Source organism: Taudactylus pleione, unplaced genomic scaffold, assembly GCF_031769625.1.
Source record: "Taudactylus pleione unplaced genomic scaffold, aTauple2 ptg000436l, whole genome shotgun sequence".
Classification (NCBI taxonomy): domain Eukaryota; kingdom Metazoa; phylum Chordata; class Amphibia; order Anura; family Myobatrachidae; genus Taudactylus; species Taudactylus pleione.
The window spans coordinates 3,445,651-3,469,695 of NW_028284838.1; the positions used below are offsets into that span (position 1 = coordinate 3,445,651).

Below are 24,045 nucleotides of genomic sequence, written 5' to 3' on the forward strand. Positions count from 1 at the left end.
GTCTCATGGGGAAGGGCCAGGGAAGAGATAGGGGAGGCCAGGAGATGCTGGGGATGAAATAAGAGGAAGCTACAAGTGAGAATGATAATAAACAGAAATTTGACAGGCCCAAACAGTGCCCCCTGACCTGTGGTGCCCTGTGCGATGGCACCGGCCGCACTACCCTAGTTACGGTCCTGATTGTGGTGTTTTTAAGCAGTAATGAAAGCATGCACACAGTACTCATTATTAAATAGATGTACTGTATATTACCACAGCAAATGCCAGGTGTAAATCACTAGGTTGGTGGCTAATGTGTGAAAGCATTTCAGCATTTTCTTAGCACAAAAGACCACCAATTCATTAGCTAATGTTTTCTAATAGATTGCCATAAATCCAAAGGTACAAGAAAGTCGAATACAATATTGTACTTTCTCATAACGTCTTATGTTAGCTCTTGGTCTACTACTTTATATAAATGAGCAGTGGTATTGTCACTTATTTTGGATATGTGAAATAAGGCTATATATCCTGGAAGCTTTAATGGTGCAGGTATACAGATAGCACAAGAACAATAGGATCTCAAAATTCATTTTGGCAATGTTCCCACATCACTCTGAGACGTGACAAACTGCCTGCCATCTTCCTGGGAAATAATGACAGACATTTATCCAATAAGTAGAAATCAGCACTTCAACAGAATCTTTCCTGACTACGCTTAACCTGTCACTGCATTGCCATCCTTTATATTATTCGGCATAAGAGGCAACAGTCTAGTTAAGCTGTTTTCATGATACATATTAAAAAACTCGAAAGCATTAACGCACTTATATAATGTTGAGGGGCTACACTACTAAACTAAGCATTTAGGGGGATACTTAATAAATAGACATTAACTCTAAATCCTATTTAGAAAAAATACAATATTTTTTTTTTAAAAAACAATGTTCTTCCAGCACACTGCAAAAGACCAGCAATAAGATTCAATACTAAATGATAATAGAAATCTAGAGATCTTTGTCGCATATAATTGCAAATATATGTAACGAAGGGGATGTATTTCACATCCTGGCGGTCGGGATGCCGGTGCTCAGGATACTGGTGCCGGAATCTCAACAGCAGTTGGAATCCTGGCGCCAGAAACCTGACCACCAGCATCCTAATAGTATTAGGGTTAGGTTTAGGGTTAGTCACTAGGGGGAAGGTTAGGGTTAGGCTGTGGAGGGGAGGGTAAGGGTTAGGCTGCAGGGGGGGAAGGTTAGGGCCAGGCTGCATGGGGGGAAGGGTTAGGCAGCGGGAAAGGTGGGTTAGAGTTGACAACTTACCTTTGGGCATCGGGATGCTGCTGTCAGTATTCTGACCGCCGGCATTTCGACCGCGGCGGTCCTGTAACCAACCCCAACAAAGATCTCTGGATTTCTATTAATATGTAGTATTCAAATATTATGGCTGGTCTTTTGCAGTGTGCTGGGGGAACATTTTTTACTTTTTTTCTGGTCTAGAGTAAACCCCTCCTTTTTCATGCACCTGTGAAGGACGATTAACTTGATCTGAGCAGCCACTATTTTTTATTACTTCTCTCTATTCAACAAGCCCACTGGCCAGCGATAGTTATGGCAAGGTATAAAAGTAATAGCCTCAGTCAGCTACCTCCTATAATAGGCTTTTTACCAAGGATCCTGTATCTTTTGCCTTCTCAGGATAGTGATTGCATAGGACCTCTAATGGAAAAAAAAATGCTTTGCTATTAAAATATTAGCTGGGATAACTGGCGTTGCCTGGGTTGAAGACTGGACCTTGAAGTACACCTGCAGCCTTCATTTGTTTGCATTGTCCTTACCTATAACCCCATTCCATTGATCCTTAAAAGGACCCCACTGTTTGCTAACACGCATGCAAACAGTGGCGTAACTACTGTGGGTGCAAGGGATGTAGCTGCTATGGTGCCCGAGCTGCCTTTGTGGCCCGCCGCTCCCCCTGCACCCAGTCATGTGCACAAGGTGGACCTGTCCAGTCAGGACAAACAAGGGGGGCCCGGGTGGCAGCGGTGTTGATATGGTGCCGGCCTGATAGCTGATTACAACTGGTGCACTGGCAGGCAGACATGGAGAGACATCGCCGCCGGTCACGAGGCGATCAGACCGGCAGGCAATCACCAGTGGTGGCTCCTGATTGGCTTGCGACCGGCACCAGATTCAAATTGCTCCGCTGCTGTGTGTGCCTGTCTGCCACTGCCTGCCAGTGCACCAGCTGTAATTAGTTGTTGGGTGACATAATGTGTTAGGGGCACTACTATTTTGTGGAATAATGTGTTATATGGAGCACTACTATTATGTTGCATAATCTGTAACTGGTATTACTGTGTGGTAAAATGTGTTAGGGGCATTACTGTGTAGTATAAGGGGCATTACTGTGTGGCATAATGTATAAGTGGCACTACTACTGCATGGCATAATGTGTATGAGGAGTACTACTAAGTGGCATAACCTGAATGGGCTCTGTGTGGCATAACATGAATGGGCTCTGTGTGGGGGCAAATGTATTTGTTTGTTTTTTACCTCTGGAGAGGGTACTCTTAAGATCTTGCTATGTGGCCTACAAAATTCTGGTTATGACCTTGCATGCAAACACAGAGGGTTGATTATAGGGAAGATGTACTAAGCTCTGGAAAGTGATAAATTGGAAAGTGATAAGCTACCAGTCACTCTGCTCCTAACTGTCATGATACAGGCTGTGTTTGAAAAATGACAGTTAGGAGCTGATTGGCTGGTAATTTATCATTATCCAGTTTATCACTTTCCAGAGCTTAATACAACTGCCCCATAAATGGTCACTTTAAAAAGGACTAACCCTGGATTTAATATGACCTTGCATTAATCATACAGTTTGCTCAGCCTGTGAGATTAAAAGGATACATTTGTAGCTTTCACACAGGTTTTTGGCAGACTGTCAATTTCCACTTGAGCGAGCCCTGGAACCTGTGTAATGTAAAAGTTTACCCATTTTTAGACATTGCGTTATCGGACGAAGTTAAAACCTAGGCAAAGACCTAATCCTGGTCAAACTACATCACCATCCCAAATTTGTTGGAGCTAGGTCCAAAACTCTGGCTGTGCATAAAGGGCAAATAGACAGACAGGCACACATGCTTTCTCGCTTATTATACAGTGTTTTTTAAAAAATATATGTATATTATTATTATTTTAGTTTTAATTGAAATTGCAACTGGAATCCTAAAGCTGGGTACACACTATACAATTATGGGGCCAATCAGCTGAAAACCGTATGATCGGCCCTATAATTGTATAGTGTGTATGCAGGAGCATTATCCGAAAAACGGCTTCAAATGCTCCTGCAACGGTCAGATCAGGAGGTCGGGATCTGAAAGCCTGTATAACCTATCTCGTTCCTGACCTTCTGATCCATTGAAGACAGCAGACACGAAGCTACAAATTGCTCAGTGTGTACGGGTGCATACCTATCCAATAATCCCTCTTTCAGGTCACAGCGTTTATCAGATCTGCAGAATTCATCTAAGTTTATGCTAACAGTGCACTGTGCATGTGTTATAAGCTGATTCACACATGAACAGAAGAGACCAAGACTGGCTGCCAGGTCAGCTTTTGCCCCCATAATACCCAAATAAGAAGCGGGGCGGTAGAACCCAAGGGTTATTTATCGCTGTTGGCAGTGGGGAGAAAGTGATGGTATAAGTGAGGTAAGGAAAAGCACATAAGGGAAGAGGACCCTGCTCATGAGAGCTTACAGTCTACTCTAAAGGTAACTGATGTTTTTGTAAATACCCTTCAAATCAATACATTCAGTACAGGTAACATTAATAGTAAACTGAGTTGGAACTAACTGTGCTTAAAACGCTAGAAAGGAGTCTACATCTGTTCAGCAGCGGCTGCAACATTAAATAGGTGACAATATAAGCCATCTCTAATGCGATAACTAAAAATGTTCAGTGAAAACCTATTTTGTACAATCCGTCTGCTCTGAGCAAAGCTGAAAGTACCCCAAATATCTACTATCCAAATTAAGTGACCAGAACTCATTATGGTCAATCCACAGGTGCTCTCCACAACACATCTCACAGAGAGGTCCTAATAAAGGTCGCAGTGTAGAATCCTACAATTACATCTCAGTGAAAGTGTATTTTTTTGGAACTGCAGCAGTAAACAATTTTACAATTCTCAAGAAAGAAGTTGTTGCCATGGGAATTAGGCAGAAACATGGATTAGTAGTGATTGAAACTGAGTTACGCATATTTTAAACCATCTAACAGCACAGAATAGTGAACGATCTGGCAGTGTCTGTGGGACACAAAGACTTAAAGGCAGAATTACATCACACTAAAGTACATATTGTATGGACTTATTTTCAAGTTGGGTGAAAGGGGATGCTGCATCTAGTTGTATTTTAATTTTCAGGCTGGTGGGCTTACTTTAATTCAATGAGGTGCAGCAAGAAAATGCTCCCAGAGAGAAGTGACAGCCAGCAATACCCTGCATGTGTTAGGGATATGACCGTATATAACCAGTGCTTACACTAAATATTCCTATTGGGAATCATTTTCCTGATGCATGGCTGCAAATAGTCAAGTGTACAGACCCAACAAAAAACACTGATCCTCAGCTAGATCACATTTAAGTTGGGTTGGATAATAAATGCAACTAATTGATGCCCGCATGCACTAATATATAATTGTGTGCTGTTGTATCTAGTCTGTTATCTCAGCCAGATCTTATACATTTGGTCACACACAGATATGTAATATTTGCCTAGTCTTCTGGAATGTCTGGGAGACCCCAATTTCAGGGAGTCTTCCCAAACTTCTGGGAAACTAGACCACCCTCTTAGATCCCTGGAGAAATGGATGGGCCAGGGACTTGATGACACAATTTGAGATGAATAGCGTCATTGGGGCCCTGTTCCTCACAAATGGACACATTTTCTACACCCCCCCACTTGGACCTCCACTCTGCCAATAAAAAGGCATAAAAATAAGATATATGTACATGTACTGTATGGCCACAACTGGCAGAGGTCTGGTCACTTGGTGATGACTAGTTCCTGGGTCCATAACTAGACACCGGGTCTATGATTACTTTGTCTAGACCCTCCAATACTCTACATACAGGAAAATGGATGGTTGTGCAGCAGACTCAGGACCCAACTCAATCACTGCTAACAGCAATCACCTAGCATGTAGGGCACAAGTACTGTAATTCAGTTATTGTTGTTTATACCAGATGTTCTGAAAATCAGACCTGTGGAGTAGCTAAAGCCTTCCAGACTATGTACAATATCTGACCTGGGACCCTTATGCCCCATGTATAAATACATAGGCATTACACCCCAAAACACATACTGTAATCATAATGCATACATTACACACACTATGGGCCTCATTCAGACCCGCTCGCAAGCGGGTCGATGGTTGTGCATTGCGTACGCGCGGCATGCACAAGCCCAGTAGCGAGTGAGAATTTCACTCGCTCAGGGGCTCGCTACAAATGGGGAGGCTGTCGATGTTGATCGACAGCTCGCCCTGTTTTGTAGTCGGGGTGGGGGGGTGGCTGGCTGCCGTTTGTGGGCGGCCCTACTGACATCGCCAGTGATGTCAGTAGTGAGCTTCCGGCTCTATTAGAGCCCGAAGCTGACTGGGGCTTGCAGCAGACGAGACCCTACCACAAGGGTCTCGTTGCAAGCCTGATGGTCGCGACCATCACCTGACCGCTCGCAAAAGCTGTGGGTGGTCACCCACAGCTTAGAGAGCGGCCAGAAGGCCGGCTTAATAGAAAAAAAACGGCCGCCCTCATTCAGAGCGAGCGGCTCTGAATGAGGTCCTATATTCACATTCTTAAGGCTCACAGTTTATATCCCTATTCTTTCCTGCCCATGAGGACAGCAGAGGAAAATACATTATTTCTTTCATTAAGCTTATGTAACTGTCTGCTCGGAGAACAGAAACCACATGACCACATCACAGAAGCGGAATCACATGTTTGAACTGTAAGTACAGAAACTCTTCATGGTGTAAGCAGACACCAGAGCCTCCTGAAAATATGAGATATGGTAAGAACTTACCCTTGTTATCTCTATTTCTACGAAGTCCATAGGGTTCCACAGGATACCTTGGGGTATAGGTGATGACGTCAGGCATCGGGCACCATAGAGTTAAGTTTTCAGCCTCCCAGGATGCACTAGGGTCCCCCTCCTATACCCCGCCCCTGAGCCAAGGCATCTCAGTTACGTACCAAGCCATAGGCCGAAGGAGGATAAGGAAGAGAGAGAAAAAAGATCTGGACACACACAAGAATCACATTCTCACCAGAGGGAGACGGAAAAACCGGTGACCAGAGTAAAGCCCATCTGCAGCACAGGTGCGACAGGCCGGGAGTCCTGTGGAACCCTATGGACTTCGTAGAAATAGAGATAACAAGGGTAAGTTCTTACCATATCTCATATTTTCTACTTCAGGGTCCATAGGGTATCCACAGGATACCTTGGGGATGTCCCAAAGCAGTATCCTTCAAGGGTGGGGACGCTCCTGTGCTGAAAGGAGAATCCGCCGCCCGAAGGAAGCATCCTGAGAGGCAAAGGTGTCAAACGCGTAATACCTCACAAATGTATGGACCGAGGACCACGTGGCAGCCTTGCAGATCTGGACAGCAGAGGTACCACGTCGAGCTGCCCACGAAGGATCCACAGACCTAGTGGAATGAGCCCTCACAGAGGATGGAACCGGCAGGCCTTCATGAAGATAAGCTTCTGAAATGGCCATACGGATCCAAGCTGCCAAAGTTTGCTTTGAAGCAGGCCAACCCTTCTTACGGAAGCCATAGAGGACAAACAAGGCGTCCGACTTCCTAAATGAAGAAGTGCGGTCAACATAAATCTTTAAAGCCCGCACAACGTCCAAAGTGGCCTCACCCACCGACAGGTCAGGTGAGTTAAAAGCCGGCACAACTATTTCCTCATTGATATGAAAACGGGAAACAACTTTGGGAAGAAAATCAGGACAAGTGCGCAGCACCGCCCTGTTCCCCTGAAAAATCAAGAAAGGGGGTCTACAAGAGAGAGCCCCTAAATCAGAAACACGTCTGGCTGAAGCGATGGCTAGAAGGAAAATTGTTTTAGCTGTCAGCCATTTAAGATCCACTGAGCCCAGTGGTTCAAACGGCGGTCCCTGGAGAGCCCTCAGGACCACAGCTAAATCCCAAGGCGCCACCGGTGGAACAAATGGCGGCTGAATTCTAAGAACACCTTGCATAAAGGTGCGCATATCAGGGATTGTAGCAATCCTACGATGGAACCAGACAGACAGGGCAGACACCTGCACCTTTAAAGAAGCAAGGCGAAGCCTCTGGTTTAGTCCCGCCTGTAGAAAGGCTAGCACTCTAGACAGACAGAACTCCCGAGGTGCATAACCTCTCGGTCGACACCATTGGAAGAACGTATGCCACACACGATGGTATATCCTTGCAGAAGCCGGTTTCCGAGCTCTCAGCATAGTGCGTACTACAGAGCTGGAAAACCCCCTGGACCTTAACATGGCCGTCTCAACAGCCACGCCGTCAAAGACAGCCGAGTCAGGTCCGGGTGAAGACAAGGACCCTGTGACAGTAGGTCCGGTCGTAGCAGCAACCGCAGAGGGACGTCCACGGACAGACCCTGAAGTCTGAGAACCAGTGCCGTCTGGGCCACGCGGGAGCTATCAACAGGAGCGTCCCTCCTTCCTGTTTGAATTTCCGATTTCCCGTGGGAGAAGGGAAAACGGAGGAAAGAGATAGGCAAACCGGAATGACCACTGGACAGACAGAGCATCCACCAGAGACGCCTTTTCGTCTCTTGTGTGAGACCCGTACACCGGCAACTTGTTGTTGTGCCGTGACGCCATGAGGTCGATCTCTGGAAGACCCCACCTGTCCACCAGTAGTTGAAAGACATCCTGGTGCAGAGACCATTCCCCCGGATGAACGTCCTGGTGACTGAGAAAGTCAGCCTCCCAGTTGAGGACTCCCGGGATGAACACCGCTGATATGGCCGGGAGATTGCGCTCCGCCCAGATCAGGATGCAGGACACCTTTACGAGTGCCGTCCGACTTCGGGTTCCTCTTTGCCGATTTATGTATGCCACGGTGGTGGCATTGTCCGACTGGACCTGCACGGGATGACCGTGGAGAACCCGATGGGCCTGCTGGAGAGCACTGAAAAGTTCCAAGATGTTTATCGGAAGCTCCTTTTCCATCTGCCCTGGAACAAGTGTGGACCCGAGACCGCTCCCCAGCCCGGAAGACTGGCGTCCATCGTCGATAGGACCCAGTTTGCCACCCAAAACGGACGACCTTGTTGAGATGGGTCGTCTGCAACCACCAGGCAAGGGACAGGCGAACCTCCGGAGTGAGCACCATCGTCTGGGATTTGAGACTCTGAGGCAGTCCATTCCATTTGGACAGGATCAATTGCTGCAGAGGTCTGGAGTGAAACTGGGCATATTCCACCATGTCGAATACGGACACCATGGAGCCCAGTAACCTCATCGCCGAATGCAGAGACACCCGGCGACTCTGCAGACAACTGCGCACCCTCAACTGTAAGGCAGAGATCTTTTCCCTCGTCACAAAGATCCTTTTCCTGTCCAGAATCCAATAAGGCTCTGAGGTGCAGAATTCTCTGAGCTGGGATCAGGGTGAACTTTTGCCAGTTTATTAACCAGCCGTGCCACTGGAGTACCGCAATTGTGAGGTCCAAGTGGCGTAGAAGGAACTCTGGAGATCCTGCTACCAACAGAAGGTCATCCAGGTACGGCAACATGCGGACTCCCTGCAGCCGCAGGGAAGCCGCCATGACCACCATAACCTTGGTGAACACACGTGGTGCTGTCGCCAGTCCAAAAGGTAACGCCCGGAACTGGAAATGATCGTTGCGGATTGCAAACCTGGGGAACTGTTGATGGCGTAAAAGAATAGGGACATGCAGGTAAGCGTCCTGTATGTCCAACGACACCATGTAATCCCCAGGTTCCAGCGCCAGGATGATGGACCGAAACCTCAGCACCCGCATGGACTTGTTGAGTGCTTTGAGGTTGAGGATCGGACGATACGACCCATTGGGTTTCTGCACCAAAAACAGATTGGAATAGAAACCCTGGCCCCTCTGGGAGAATGGAACAGGCACTATAACTCCAGCCTGGAGCATAGTGTGCAAAACCTTCTGCAGTTCCATGGCTTTGTTCCAGTCTGATGGAAGACCCGTGGTGAAGAATCGGGACGGGGGCCTGTGCCGGAAGGAGAGGGCATACCCGTGAGAAACCACCTCGAGAACCCAAGTATCTGTCGTGGTAACCGACCAACACTGGGCGAATTGCAGCAGACGGCCTCCCACTCTGGGATCCCCCAAAGGGAGGCCCGGACCGTCAGGCCGCAGGTTTGTCATCGGACTTAGGGGCCGGATGTCTGGTACTCCAGGCCTGCTTCCGGGGCTTGGCCAATTTTTTGGGGCCAGCCTGACGGGGGAAGTACTGTGCTTTAGGCCTACCCTGGGCCCTGTAAGGCCGAAAGGATGACGTACCTGAACTGGAAGGAACCGCAGCAGATGGGAGACATGCCGATTTTGGCTGCCGCCAGCGTGGCTACAATTTTGTCCAGATCCGGACCAAATAGGACTTCTCCATTAAAAGGCAAAGCTTCCAAATCCTTTTTGGAATCAGCGTCCACCTTCCAAGATCGCAACCATAAGGTGCGATGAGCCGAAACAGCAGGCGAAGAAACCCGGGAAGTCAGGGTACTGAATCTCCCCATCATCGGTCGTCCCCTCGTCATCCTCATAAGGAGTAGACAGAGACGCCACCGGCCGTTTGTGAGGCCGTAACACGGACTCCCCTTGTAATACGTCTGACAAATGCTGCACAGAACTTGTCAGCGAATTAACCCACGCAGACTCCTGAGAAACCTGAGGAGGGGAAATAGGGAGACTGTGGGGTACCATCAGTTGTCTCGGGAACCCCTGCATGGGTGACGACACCACTGACTGCTGGGACAATCCCATTTGAGGGAACGTAGGTTGTGGAGCTAACTGGCCCACTAGGGTTGTAAGCGCTTTAGCGAAACAAGCCCAGGGCGGTTCCTGTACCGGAGCCGTGACAGTAATTGGCCGCGTCAATAGAAAACACGGCCGAAGCCCCTCCGCGCTACCCTCCCCCTCCGCTATAGGTACCTTACTTGTAGTACACAGAAGCTGGAGAGGAAAATCACTTTCAGACATGATGGCAAGTATGTGACCCCTCTCACTGATACGCGTTAGTATAGTGAGAGAACCGCCCTGCAATCACCGCACCGCAAGGGCTTTGCTGACAGTAGAAAGTGAAAGTACAGGCAGCAGACGCTAGCAGCAGTCACATACAATGCAAAGAAATCAATCCCTGCACTAGAAAACTTCAGGGGCTATCCTTAGCCCCCCTCTAAACAGGTGCATCCGACTCCGGCCGGGCACCAACGAAAACTGGGATGCCTTGGCTCGGGGGCGGGGTATAGGAGGGGGACCCTAGTGCATCCTGGGAGGCTGAAAACTTAACTCTATGGTGCCCGATGCCTGACATCATCACCTATACCCCAAGGTATCCTATGGATACCCTATGGACCCTGAAGTAGAAAGTTGCCACCCTATGGCAGCTGCAACCTCTGGTGCTACTTCATTCAAGACCGAGTTCCAATCTCTAAACACTGCAGTGCACTTCCTAGTCACATGACACAGCCAAGGTGTCCATCAGTGCTCAAGTCATGCCCCCCCATACTCAAGAGGCATGCCTCTATTAGTGCTCTTTCTGTGCAGCTTACTGCCCATGGTGTGACCCCGCCCCCAGCTCTGCAAGCTGTGTCTGACTATACAGAAGTGAGGCTGAGCTTGTTCTCCCTCATCTATGGTCTCCCTGCAGTCCCAGGGAGCACCAGAAAGCTGGTGAGTGTTAAAAATTATTACACTAAACAAAGAAGATGTTTATAAGTTATAAATATCTTCTTTGTATTATTCTAATCATCTTTATATCAAATCTCAGTAGTATAACAGGGTAGCCTACCCTGACTGCACGTCCCTGGTAAGCAGGAGATATCACTGAAATCTCCTGCATTACCTGTTTGATTAATGGGGCTAGTATTTAAGAAAAAAGCAGGTGAAAATTTATATTTTGCCTACTTTTAACGATAATGAATAAGCCTCATAATCAGGGTTAGTGTTAAACTTTTTCTGTATTATACCTCTGTTCCATCAAAATCCCAGGTCCAGCCCGGGATGCTGAACACGGGTTTCAACTCAGGTCACAGCAGCTTGAACCCCATTTATACCGCAGGCTGGACCTGGGATATTGCTGGGGCTTACCTCTGACAGGAGCTTGGATATTACATCATCTTCAAGCACCGGGAAATGCGGCTCTCACTATGCTGTGAACGGGACCCAGATTGGATGACCCAGGATACCTGTTTCCACTGTGCCTTACCCAGGTTTTACCCGCATAAAACCCTGCTCGAAACCTAGGAAGAAATGCCGGATCAGTCGATCTGATCCTTTTCCACTGAGCTGTGACCCAGGTTGACACGGCAATAACCCAGGATTTAGCGGCAGTAGAAAAGGGGTATTAGATTACCATTACTGTCTGATTACTGCAGAAAATGTTACACATTATTTGCTGATCATTGTAACAGAATATTTTCCATAGATAACTACCATAAATGTGTGTTTATAAGGGACGTGCAGTCAGGGTAGGCAGGGGAGGCAGAGCCTCATTGTCAGGGCTCAGCCGGGGATCGGCTCCCGCTTACCGCTCCGCCGGCTTCCCCTGACATCCCGGGTGGTCGGGCAGCTGGCGCGGCGGCGGGGGAGAAGCTGAGCCTTCTCCCCACATGCAGTGGCTTCCGGGTGGGCTGGTGTCTGGCATCGCAATTCCAGACATGGGCGCCGCCATGACAGTCGGCCCATGTGACAGTATCTCCTTCCCAGGATAGGTGAGTGATCAGCTGACGCTGTGCATCTATCTAAGGGTTCCCCTGGGTATAAAACTGTTCCACAGGTTATAGGAAGTTGCCTGAACAACGGTTGTCTTCTAGCGTGCCTTAGTTGAGTTCCCAGGTTCCTAACCTTCTTTACAGCAGCAGTGTATACCATCTCTACCTGTGTGCCTCCCGTCTCTGGTGAATATCTGTGCAGCAGTGTATACCATCTCTACCTGTGTGCCTCCCGTCTCTGGTGAATATCCGTGCAGCAGTATACGCCATCTCTACCTGTGTGCCTCCCGTCTCTGGTGAATATCCGTGCAGCAGTGTATACCATCTCTACCTATGTGCCTTCCGTCTCTGGTGAATATCCGTGCAGCAGTATACGCCATCTCTACTTGTGTGCCTTCCGTCTCTGGTGATTGTTCAAGTAACCGTGAGTCCTTCTCCACTTGAATTCCTTCTTGATATTGATCTACGTGTCAAGGGGTTGTCACTATACTGTTAGGTTATTGCTTTGTGCCTACCCAGGCATAACCTCTTTGGGCCACGGGTGTTGTGTCTCTATTCCCGTGGGGCTTGGGTACCTGCTCACGGGGTGCAGCGAAGCCCAAATCCTGCTTAGGGGGGGGGTCACTGGCGAACACCATCCTGTGGGTTAGATTCCGCACCTTTGCCCAGGTCTCGCCAACACTCAAGACCTGTGGATGAGGAGAACATATATCCAGGCCCCTCGTCTCCGCTTCCATCCACAACCTAGGCCTACCACGTCTCATATTCCAGTCTCAGACGTGACACTCATACTCCCTCCACTATCATACTCCCTGTCATGCTCCAGAGTTTTGATATAAAAACTGTGTTTTTATACATGTGTGCCTCCTCTGCCATTGACCTCACGGCACGTCACTGTTTACCCCCACGCAAAACGAGATCCCTGGAGCTCTGTAACATGTAATTAAGTTTAACTTCTGTCTTGGTTTGTTTTTTTCACTTGACATTCTGGCATATTTCTGAAAGTTATTAGTGATAATTAATCCAATGGGTAATAATCAGACATCTTATTCAAGTAGGATGGACAAAGTTCTTGGCAACATTCAAACCGGTAGACATCTCTTTGTGGGCCCTGTTTAGTAAAATGCAGTTATAATAACAATGACTTCCTGTTGCCATTTAATGCAGCGATAGAATATAATTTATCTCAGCAATTTAATATAAAAATATCTCTGGAAGCAGCTGAGTGATTTTCTCTGACATTAGCCTTCCCCATTAGAAGCACAAGAAAGTTTTATATAACATGGATCACGACAATATGAATACTTTTTTAAAAGTTTTTTTTTTATTCGACTTTAAGTTAAATATTATTTGTTTCAATTTTGTTTATTTCTAGACATTTTTGTTTGCACAAGTGAAGCTGGAATCACAAGTCAAGACCAGCAAAGCGAACTCTTACGGCTGCCAGTCAGTATCACTCAGCTGCTCTGGACATATTTTATAAATAAATTGCAGTGATAACCAATTTCCTGTGATAAGCAGCTATAGAAAGCTAGGCTATCACCCAGTGGTCAAAGTGTGCCAGCATACTATGGTATGGTATACCGGCACTTCAAGCACTGAGCCACCCACTGCCAGAACTAGTGCCGGCGCTCAGCCAGCCCTGCACAGCAGAGAGGCGCCACCGCTGGATTCTGCATTTGTTGGGCGCCCGCTGAGATTTTGTTACCAGTGGGTGCCCGGTGGTTCCTTCCATGCAGCCAGAGGCTGGAGCTCACTCCTAAGCTCCGCCTTCCGGCTCCCGCAGTGGGTGTTGGGAGGAGCTGTTAGACGGTTGATGCTAGATCCAAATTGGGAGAAGGACCTCTGACGTCACAACCACAACCCGCGACAGCAGAGGGAGAGGCAAGGCAGGTGAGCTAGCACTTTTACTATCCATGTGGACATTAGAGTGGGAATAATAACCTGTGCCTGAAGCATGGCGAGCGAAGCTAGCCCATGAGGGCACGCTTTGGGCCTTATGTGCTGAACCTTGCTCCTCCGACTGTTGTCACGGGTCACATTGTTGTGGTTGTGATGTCAGAGGTCCTGCAGCCCACTTAATTTTAGACCTAACCGCTGTCAGACGGCGTCGGACCCAAGAGCTGGGATTTAGGTAAGTACTGTTGTGTGTGTGTGTGTGTGTGTGTATGTCATTATGTGTAAGGGGCTTTACTAGTGTGGGCATTGTATAGGAGGCACTACTAATGTGGGAATTGTATAGGGGTACTACTATTGTGGGCATTGTATAAGGACCACTACTACTGTGGGCATTGTATAGGGGGCACTACTACTATGGGCATTGAATAGGAGGCACTTCTACTGTGGGCATTCCATAGGGGACACTACTACTGTTGGCATTGTATTAGGGGCACTACTACTGTGGGCATTGTATAGAGGCACTAGTACTGTGGGCATTGTATAGGGGGAACTACTAATGCAGGCATTGTATATGGGCACTACTACTGTGGGCATTGTATAAGGGGCATATGATATATAGTATGGTATATTACACTGATGAAAAAGGGCGTGTCTTAATGACATTCCCCCATTTTGAGTGGCCACGCCCCTTCTATGGCACGCACATCATAAGTACAACTTTAGATTTTCCATAACCCCACTTCAATATTCCCACTTTGACCACTGCTATCACCACATAATAGTAGCTAAGACAAATAGCAGAGTAAAGAACATCATAGGATACAACTCTGCTTATAGCACAGCATAGGATAACCTAATTGATTTCTCAAAGTAAAAGCATTACCCAGCAAAACACAAAGAAGACTATTTCAGAAAAGTTGAGGTGGTACTTGAACGCCTAACCCCCCCAAAAAATACTTAGTTTATATAAATAAGATATAGCTCAGTGTACAAGAGAATATACTAGCATTGTATAAGGATTCAGCGTTAAGCCTGTATTTTTGCACCCCATGGCCACTTTTTCTGTGCCGTCCCATGCCTGGCCTCTCCTCTCCATACCCCACAAACACATACTGCATCTCTTCATGGTATCTGACCCTCGCTTCTTTCCATATGTATAAAATAAATGCATAAGATCATTTAACCCTTATTGAGCCCATTGGTAATTGTTTTAAATATGTAAATAATCAATCATTAAAATACAACTTTTTAAAATATTGTAAATTACATGCAAAGTGCCACCCCTGCAATAATGACACCCTAGTTATGGGCGTATGTGTCCTATTCAGACATGGCGCGTGCCGCATATAGAGATTTCACATTCTCTGCCCCAGTGGCAGCAGAATTGCTCCTAGAACTATGCTTTTCTGCAAAATTACACCTGTATGGTACAAAGTGAGTCCCTTATAAGTACATAGCTATACAGTTAAAGAACCAGAACACTGTTACAAGTTCAGCAAGATTTTACTTTACACATTACACACTGAAGCCCTCACATGGACCCATCTTATGCACTAACCCTCCCTTATAAGCCAAGACTCATAGAAAGTAATATACAAAAGTTTGCAGATATTTTACAAAAATTAGTAATGCAAAAAGGAATCACAAAATTGTGGCACATTTGCACACCAGTAAGTGATGTAGCACAATAGCGCCCCCCTCCTGATAAAGAGCATAACATTAATTACATTTGATCATGATAAAGTCGCGCACATTTCAAAATCTCTGATGGCTGTAGGACTCACTTTGGCACAGTATGTGCTAATAAGATTCTGTTGTAATATTATTCTAACCTTCTGTAAATGTCATTGCTTTAAAAGAAAAAAACACTACGAGTGATCAACCTGTGGCTGAATAGTGTAATACCCAAAATACTAAACCAGAGGTTCCCAAACGCGATCCTCAAGACTCCCCAACAGCTCAGGTTTTAGACATCCATGGTTGAGCACAGGTTGCTTAATTAGTACCTCAGTCAATTTGATTTAACCACCTGTGTTCAACCATGGATATCTCTAAAACCTGAACTGTTGGGGCTGCCTTGAGGACCACGTTTGGGAACCTCTGCACTAAACTATACGTAAATGTATGTTTACCATGGAACTGTGAGAAACAAACAGCTCCTTCACAAGCTCTTAAAAGTGGACATGATTTAACGCACAAGCAATTATTTTGATGGGTGACCACTGACACAGATTTAGGTGCATGTGTAACGTTAATTGTTATTAAAAATGAACACGTATTCTTGTAGAGATAGAATTTGTGCATTTATCAGTCTGAATTTTATTAATTCTAGTTTAAAGCTGAACGCACATTAACCCCTTTGCACATACATTTTGCACAGTTATTTAGACTAAGTCCATGTTTTTCATGCCGGTGGGAAAGGGATCACAGAGACACATTCTAACACTGCATAACAATGAAGCAGACATTTTTGTTTGTTAATCAAGTGAAGGGAAAAGATTTGCCATCTGTATTTGTACGGGAAGGAGTTGCATCACAATTCAGATGAGCCCTGCACCAGATGGACCTGTTTTCAATGAATACACTTATTCATGAATCTTTCATTTACATTCATTTTTAATTAGTTTCAGGATAACACCTGCAATTATCAAGACAGTTTGTCTTACAAGCCCCTCTATATATAAAGAAGAGCTAATTATGTAATATGACAAGCATTACTTATGTTCTCAGTGCCCTGAACATGTACACACTCATTGGGAAAGAGATGAATCACAGAACACTTGCATTCACATCAAATACTGTACAATATATAAACTTATAATATATTGCAATATAAGTCAATACCATTTTAGTCATGCATAAGGATTATAATGTAGCATATTCCCTTAAGGAAATATCAAGTATTAATTAATACCAACACTTTTATTTTTATAATACAGACCATTGTAACTAAAGGTCGCTTACCTGCATGACCATAATGGTTCTTTGTGAGTACAATTGTGTATGCTTATCCGCCAAGCTTGTCTAACGGTCTCTGAAATCACACCTAGTTTTGTAAGTTTGCAGATGCTTTGCAAACATGTACTGGATGGAATTAGTAAAAATATCCTATCATGTCCAATCAACTAACACATTAGGAGAACTATTTATTTTGACTACTCGGTTCAGCCACATTTAGGTCTATATTTTATGGATGAAAGTGAGAAGACATCATCGTGGATGTCTTTTTATGTATATGACTTTGTATGCTTTTTAAGCTCTTTAGTACTTTTGTTGAAGTGCTCCTAGAATTATGCTTCACTGCAGAATTGCACCTGGATGGTACAAAGTGAGTCCCCTTATAAGCACATAGTTATGCAGCTTAACAAACAACCAGAACACTGTCACAAGTTCAGCAAGGTTTAGTTTAAGCTGCATAATTGAAGAAGAGCGAATTGAACTCGAGAGTGGAAATCCTGTTGTGGGCAGGAAAAGGCTATGTGTCCTCTTGCAAAGCAAGGAACATCCCTACGTATCTCATTTAAATAATTCTGTCCCTCAACCTGAAATCTTGTTTCTGCACTGTAGTGGAGCAAGTAGATGTATTACCATAATTAATCTCTATTTAGGAATGAGCACTCTCGATTTCCCAAACTCTCATCTGGTGCAAACTTTTGTTGCTCACAAGTTCTGACATTTTTGCCCATACAACCAATCACCCTGATGTATAATTAGGTAAGCTTGCTCAAAAGTAGGTGTATAATGTTACAAATGAGCATTTGTGTTACAGCTTTACACTTCTATGGCTTGTAAATAACCTTTACTGGCAACTGATGGGATCTGCTGTGGGCAAATAAGTTGTGCACAATACATATTGAAACGGAGCATTTAGGACAATCTATCAGTAATTCCTTATCTCTTATATTCCTGCATATACAACTCATACTTCCACTTTAGTTTTTTATTATTATTTATTTCATAGCTTAACTGACTGCATGGAGAGAAACGTATTCATATTCTACAGAAGAAAATAAACATTGACAATGATTTATTGGTAACAAATATACTACTGAAATAACCATACTTACTGCTAGCTAGAAAAACAAAAAGAAATAATTATGAAAAGGGAATTCAATTTATTGACTCCATAAAAACTTGTGCACTTCACTTTTAAGTGAGGAAACTTTCCTCCATATTATTCAGCTCCAGATAATGGTGCAATATCACATTGTAATTGAACCAAGTTTAAATATTACTACTCAATAAAGCTGTGATTATCAGAATTTGCCTGATCATATTTCTATGGTACAATTATCCAACATGATAAATATACAAAACAAGCAGAAAACATGGTAACTAATGACCCAACAGATACATGTAACACTGGGCCTTATTCAGTGGTGGACAGATTTAGAACTTCAGACGCAAGGGCCGATGGTTTAAACTTGTGCATGCATCCGAGGCAACACTGCACATGCATCGCGGTGGTTACGGCCGATGGATGCTCATCGGAATTGCATGGACATCCATGCAATTACGATAGACATTGCTGGATGGTGCCTTGGGGATGGCTTTCCATGGCGGGAGTATTGGAAGCATGCCAGTGTCAGGGACTGCTTCCAAAGACACAGTTCCACTGGCACTGGCGACCATGTACCGTTGGACATTCTCAGCAACCATAGGGTTGCTCTAATGTCTGATGATGCACCCAATGTCCACTCTACGGTGTGACTTTCAATGCACAACTAGCCCATCGACTACAACATCAGCATAAATTTGCAGTAGTGGCTACGACTTTCTTGTAATTGCCCTCACCATCAGACATTAGAGCAACCTTATGGTTGCTCAGAGTGTCCGATGGTACATGGTCGCTGGTTCCAGTGGAAATGCAGTCCCAGACACCGGATCGCCTCTAAACACCCGCAGCGGCTTAAATCCACAGCCAGTGGGCGTCTCAGTAGGAAGCCAGTAAGTTGCGGCATTAGCATAAGTTTGCAGTAGCAGCTGCGACAAAAGTCACAGTCACTACTGCATCTCTGTCCACCTCTGAATCAGGCCCACTGTTACCACCATAAGAAATCAGTTGGTTCATGAAGCATTAAAGCCATTGTAGCTTGTGGGCTGCATTACATGAAAATTTCCATGAGAGGGATCTCTGCATGCACATGCGTGGTCTGATGACTGTACATGCGCAGTAGTGCGACCGGGATCTGAACCCAGAAGTGTTAGCAATCTTACACATCGGAGCCCCTGTCCCTGTATGGGATTTTTGGTAAATTCATCTGATACTTCATATATTATTGACATGATATGCGGCAATAAGAACTTATAATTATCGTAACCAAGTACTGGTAATTGATAAATATGCCCCTAATAATCTGTTAATTATAATAGAGAAATCACCATATATGATTGCTTCTTAAATTAAAGCAATAATATTAGTTTACCTTAATAAATGCAATGATTTTTCTGATATAATTTCCCTCCTGATTTATTACAGTACATTCCCCTATTAGCCACAATCATTTAATAATTACAAAACTCTGTTCAGTATGTTTGTTACATTACATCTTAAGTTTTAAGCATAAACTTGGTGAATGGACTTCGGATTTGTGCAACAGTCTAGTGAACACAACAGTGTGGTGCGGGCTAATATATATATTTCTCAAAGTTGGGGTTTGTTTGAAGTGTTTGTATTGTGTGTGTGATACACAGTAAAAGCTATAGAACAGCATACAGACTGTAGATACAAATGTAACAATGTAGCAGAGCCTATAAGAAAATTGAGTGAGTGACAGCTCTCCCATAACTGTTCCTATACTGTATTCATCTATTTTTGTGGGTGATAACACTACCATCTCATATGAGCATGCAGTTGATATGCCGGCAGTCGAAATACAGACGCCGGAATCCCGCCACCCGGCATAATGCCATCGCCGACAGCCCGATGGACGCCAGGATACCGGTGTGTGCATCCCGACCGTTGGAAGCACAAATGTCCGGATGGCGGTAAGTATGCACACTTAGTTGGGCATGGGGGGGTTAGGACTAGGCACCACCGGGGGGACTTAGGGTTAGGCACACCCTAGGGAGGGTTGGGATTAGGCTATGGGGAGGGGGGGGGTTAGGGTAAGGCAACCCCGGGGGGAGGTTAGAGTTAGGCTCCCCCCCAGGATGGCTAGGTTTAGGGTGTAGGAAGGGGGGGTTAGGGTTAGGCACCATCAGGGGGAGGTTAGTGTTAGGCACCACTAAGGGAGGGATGGGGCGGGGGGGAGAGTTAGGCTACTTACCAGCCCCAGTCAGGATCTTCAGCGTTTGGGCTTCACTGTCAGTATTTGAACCGGCGGCTATTCCCTCATATGATCTCTTTCTCGAATATAAATATATATATATATATATTTACATCTTACACATGTAAGGCTTTACTGTAGGTACCTGGGAGACAGCATACTGATATGATGCAGTGCAGCAGGTACAGTATACAGTATATTATACACTTCTCCCCAGCATCCCCAGATCACCCGCATTAATGCACAATCATTTTCTTCTCCACTGAGCTGCACATGATAAATCACTGCAGTTGTCTATTAATGTACAGATTATTTATAGTATACACCTTCCACTAATCATTAACCTCATGATCTGATTTATGTCCAACACTGTAGCTTCTTTTTGTTTCGTTCAATTATCTTCAATTATCTGCACAGCAAACCTCCTGCACATTCTACACATTACCCGAACAATTCATTTTAAACAAATCTTAAGCCTTTCTTAAAAGCAACAATCTCCTGTGAAATTCTACCGGGTAAAAGACATTTACTAACAATTATATAATGATTAGTACAGTATGTGCATTGTGTGTAACTCCATCAAGCTGCGATAAAAGTAACTTATTGCTATAGGTTCCGGGCTCCTGATCATCATTATCCATCCCAGTATTATTTCCCATTGACAGTCGTGTCCTCTGTATGAGATATCACTGATGTGGTTGCTAAGAACAACCTGCAGAGGTTTCCTGCTATACTTAATGTAATAATTGTTTTCTATGTAAATGAGAGGCAGACGAGAAGACTGGCTGGGAAAATCAATGCACAGATTAGGATAATGCTATATTAAAGGCTCAGATACACATATAATAGAATCACAAAACAGTGCTATATAATCAGCAAATTAAATGGAGTCTACATAAAGTATACCACTAACTTCTACCTACATGTCTCCAGCTTATCTGTGCCAGTTCTAAAGTTGGCATAAATTCCCAAAACAGTTATATATATATACACACACACAAACACACACGTACTGTACGTGAGTTTACCTGTATTTCATGCCAGTCTGCTTTGCTGTGGACTCTTTCAGAGAGATGTGGTGCTGAGGGGTGAAGGTGCCCAGGCTCCGCGCAATGATGGCCACTGTGCGGAACCTGGCCCTAGCAGCATTGACTACGTTGGGGCCACTGGAGCCTTGCTTGCTGTGCCTATCGTCCCCATTCCGGCCCTTCAGGTTGTGCTCAGTGCAGGCTATGGAGACTTGCATGGCTTCGGAGGGAGAGCCTGGCTCAGTGACCCAGCAGCTGGATGCTCAGTGGCTCATGGAACGCAGGTCTCTTGTACTAGGAGCAGGACAGGTTTTCAGGGAAGTGCCAGAGATCAGTGAATGTTCCAAGTGACAGAGTTAGAGTCAGGGGAAATGGTGGCAGTGAGGTCCTGCGTCCTTGGGATGTCAGTAAGCTGTGGAGCAGTCAGGGCAGCAGCCCCAGGCAGTGGGAGAATTAGTAGCAGAGCTGTTCTCCCCTTGCCTGATCACCTGCACATGTTCTTCCCACTACTACTACTATTACTGTATAAGATAGTGCAGTCCTGCTGCTGGCTGTGCAATCAGTGCAGGTACATCTCCTTCTGTGGTGAGTCCAGCCCTCCTGGGAGCATGCACTGATAGATGGGCAATAATACCATAGCACTGCAGGAACAGCTAATATATAAGCGTCATGGTAATGATGATGTGACAGCCTGGCTGCTCCGGGATCCTCTTCTGCAGTGTAGGCTATAGCGAGCCTCCTGGCACTGCTCCGCTCCAGCATGCAGCTGCACTCAGGCAGATGGTGAGAAGGGCTCTTTAAGAACAGACTGGGAGCATGCTGGATTTCCTAGCAGCACATCCCATAGCAGGCACGCTGCTAGCATTTGCAGCAAGGCTAATTAAAGTGCACTATTAATGATATACAGGCATGAGGGGGGATACACTAAAAGGAACAATTTATGAATGCATTGTGTCATTCTATAGATACCAAAAAGTAAATAGTCTAAAAAGGCAGGTTATATCAGTCCAGCAATGAAAGGGTAAATGCCATGTGCAGTTTAATAAGCACATGTGGCTGAGCTTCCGACAGGAACAGGGTTTACAGTGCACAGAAGGACGAGGTGATAAGATGCAGAGGATCATCTGCTCATTGTACTCTATAAGGGGATTCAGGACTGTGTCAGATTTTCAGTACAATAGCAACAACCACTATAGGTTTTTGTGACACTGCAGAATCCAAACATAATGTAAAAACTGAATTTCTCCTTAGCACTGTCAGTAGTTGGAATACACTAATATGACTTATGCTGTAGCAAGCAAGCTAAGTATTTGGCCTCAATAGATTCAGATTGCATCAAAAACAATCGTGGTGCAGGGAAAAGTGGCCTTTATATTGAATGGATGCAACATGTTCCAAGCAGCACTGCATCAAGGCTACACACACATTCCCAGTCATCATCATTATTGCTTCTTTATAAAGCACCATGCATACTTATATAATGATACTTAGATGATAAACCCTCCACTTAGATGTGAATAGGAGGAATTGGCAAGGAAGTCCTCTAGCCACGATACAGTGCAGACTAGGAAAATTGATGAATTCAATTACATTTGTATGTACTTTAGTAAACATCATTTACAAGAGTTGGCCTGTACAAATCCCACAGGGACACACAGTACTGAGATCTAATTGAATTGTTCAGAAATGAAAGGCGTCATTCCTGTAAGATACAGGGGTTTAACAAGTTCAATAATATTGATGCAATTGTAGTTTAGAAATAGTACATTCACAGCTAATATTATTAATCACACTAAGCTATTTGTTTGGAATATACATGTTTATATTTAGTGAGAGGTGATATAACAAGCGTATTTGTTAAATAAACATACTACTGGGTCTGGTATATTTTTTATTTAAAAATTTATCCATTTCTTATCAACACCCATACCGTGTACTGTATTTGTCTACAAAGCAGAACATGCTATGGGGCATTTTCAGCAATTATCGAGTTTTAGACCCGTGGCAATAAGATATTAGGTTTGACCTGGATGTATAGTATGAAAACTCAAACGCAGGAACAGGGCTTTCAAAAGGATAATGTATAGATGCCCTTCAGTAGATGTACCTGGAAGTGGAGTGAGGGCGGAAGTGTGGTTACATGCCCATAAAGGCCACCAAAAGAAAAAAATTGTCCCCTCGCGGAATCGCTTCGCTCGAAGCACTTCGGGCACAGTGGCTCAACACAGGTTTATATTCCCCCTCTATGTCCACGTGGATAGTAGCGAATGACTTTGGACAGTAACTGATGATGTCAGGGTACATCTACTGAAGGGGATCTATGCACTACCGTTTCTAAAGGAGCCCGTCCTTTGTGATGTGTTCTGAGTGAAGTGGCAACATTAGCAGTCCCTCCTCTCCTCTATCGTGACCCCCGAGCTCTACTGCGCATGCCCTGTCTGCTGACCACTCTTGTCCGGCGACCATTGCCAGGGAGGGTTCCAAACGAACTGTCTCTCTGTAATTTTGGAGAAATGTAGCCCATAGACTACAGCAGCTAACGCCATCTTCCGGAGCTTGAGAAACATGACAGCTTTGCAGCCCCAATGGAAACCTATGGGGCCTGCGGCTGCTGTCAGATATGGAGGGAGCGCTGGAGATATCTTATGCTGTACCTCCATGGTACAGTATATTTGGGGGATGCCAAATATTTTTGGGTACCCCCAAAAAACTGGTGTTTTGGGGGAATATCCCAAAAATTATATTTCATGAACAGACCCCTAAATGAGATACAGCTCACTGTCCTAAATTATATAGTTTAAGCAGCACACAATCCTACTGTACATTATATTGCTTAAACAGCTCGCCATCCTTCATTTCCTTTTT

The 24,045-nt window shown here is 45.1% G+C and overlaps 1 protein-coding gene across 5 annotated transcripts in view; it reads right to left on the reverse strand.

The window, feature by feature from the left end:
* Positions 1-24,045, reverse strand: part of KCNAB1 (potassium voltage-gated channel subfamily A regulatory beta subunit 1) — a 516,750-nt gene that overhangs the window by 221,156 nt on the left and 271,549 nt on the right. The window contains exon 1 of one of the 5 annotated variants that reach the window (XM_088447680.1): positions 21,181-21,956. The exons of the other annotated variants lie outside the window; for them this stretch is intronic. Within the exon in view, the coding sequence (XP_088303806.1) occupies positions 21,181-21,398 (218 nt within the window). The 5' untranslated portion in view covers positions 21,399-21,956. Of the gene's footprint in view, positions 1-21,180; positions 21,957-24,045 lie in introns of those variants that run through there. 5 annotated transcript variants of the gene reach the window in all.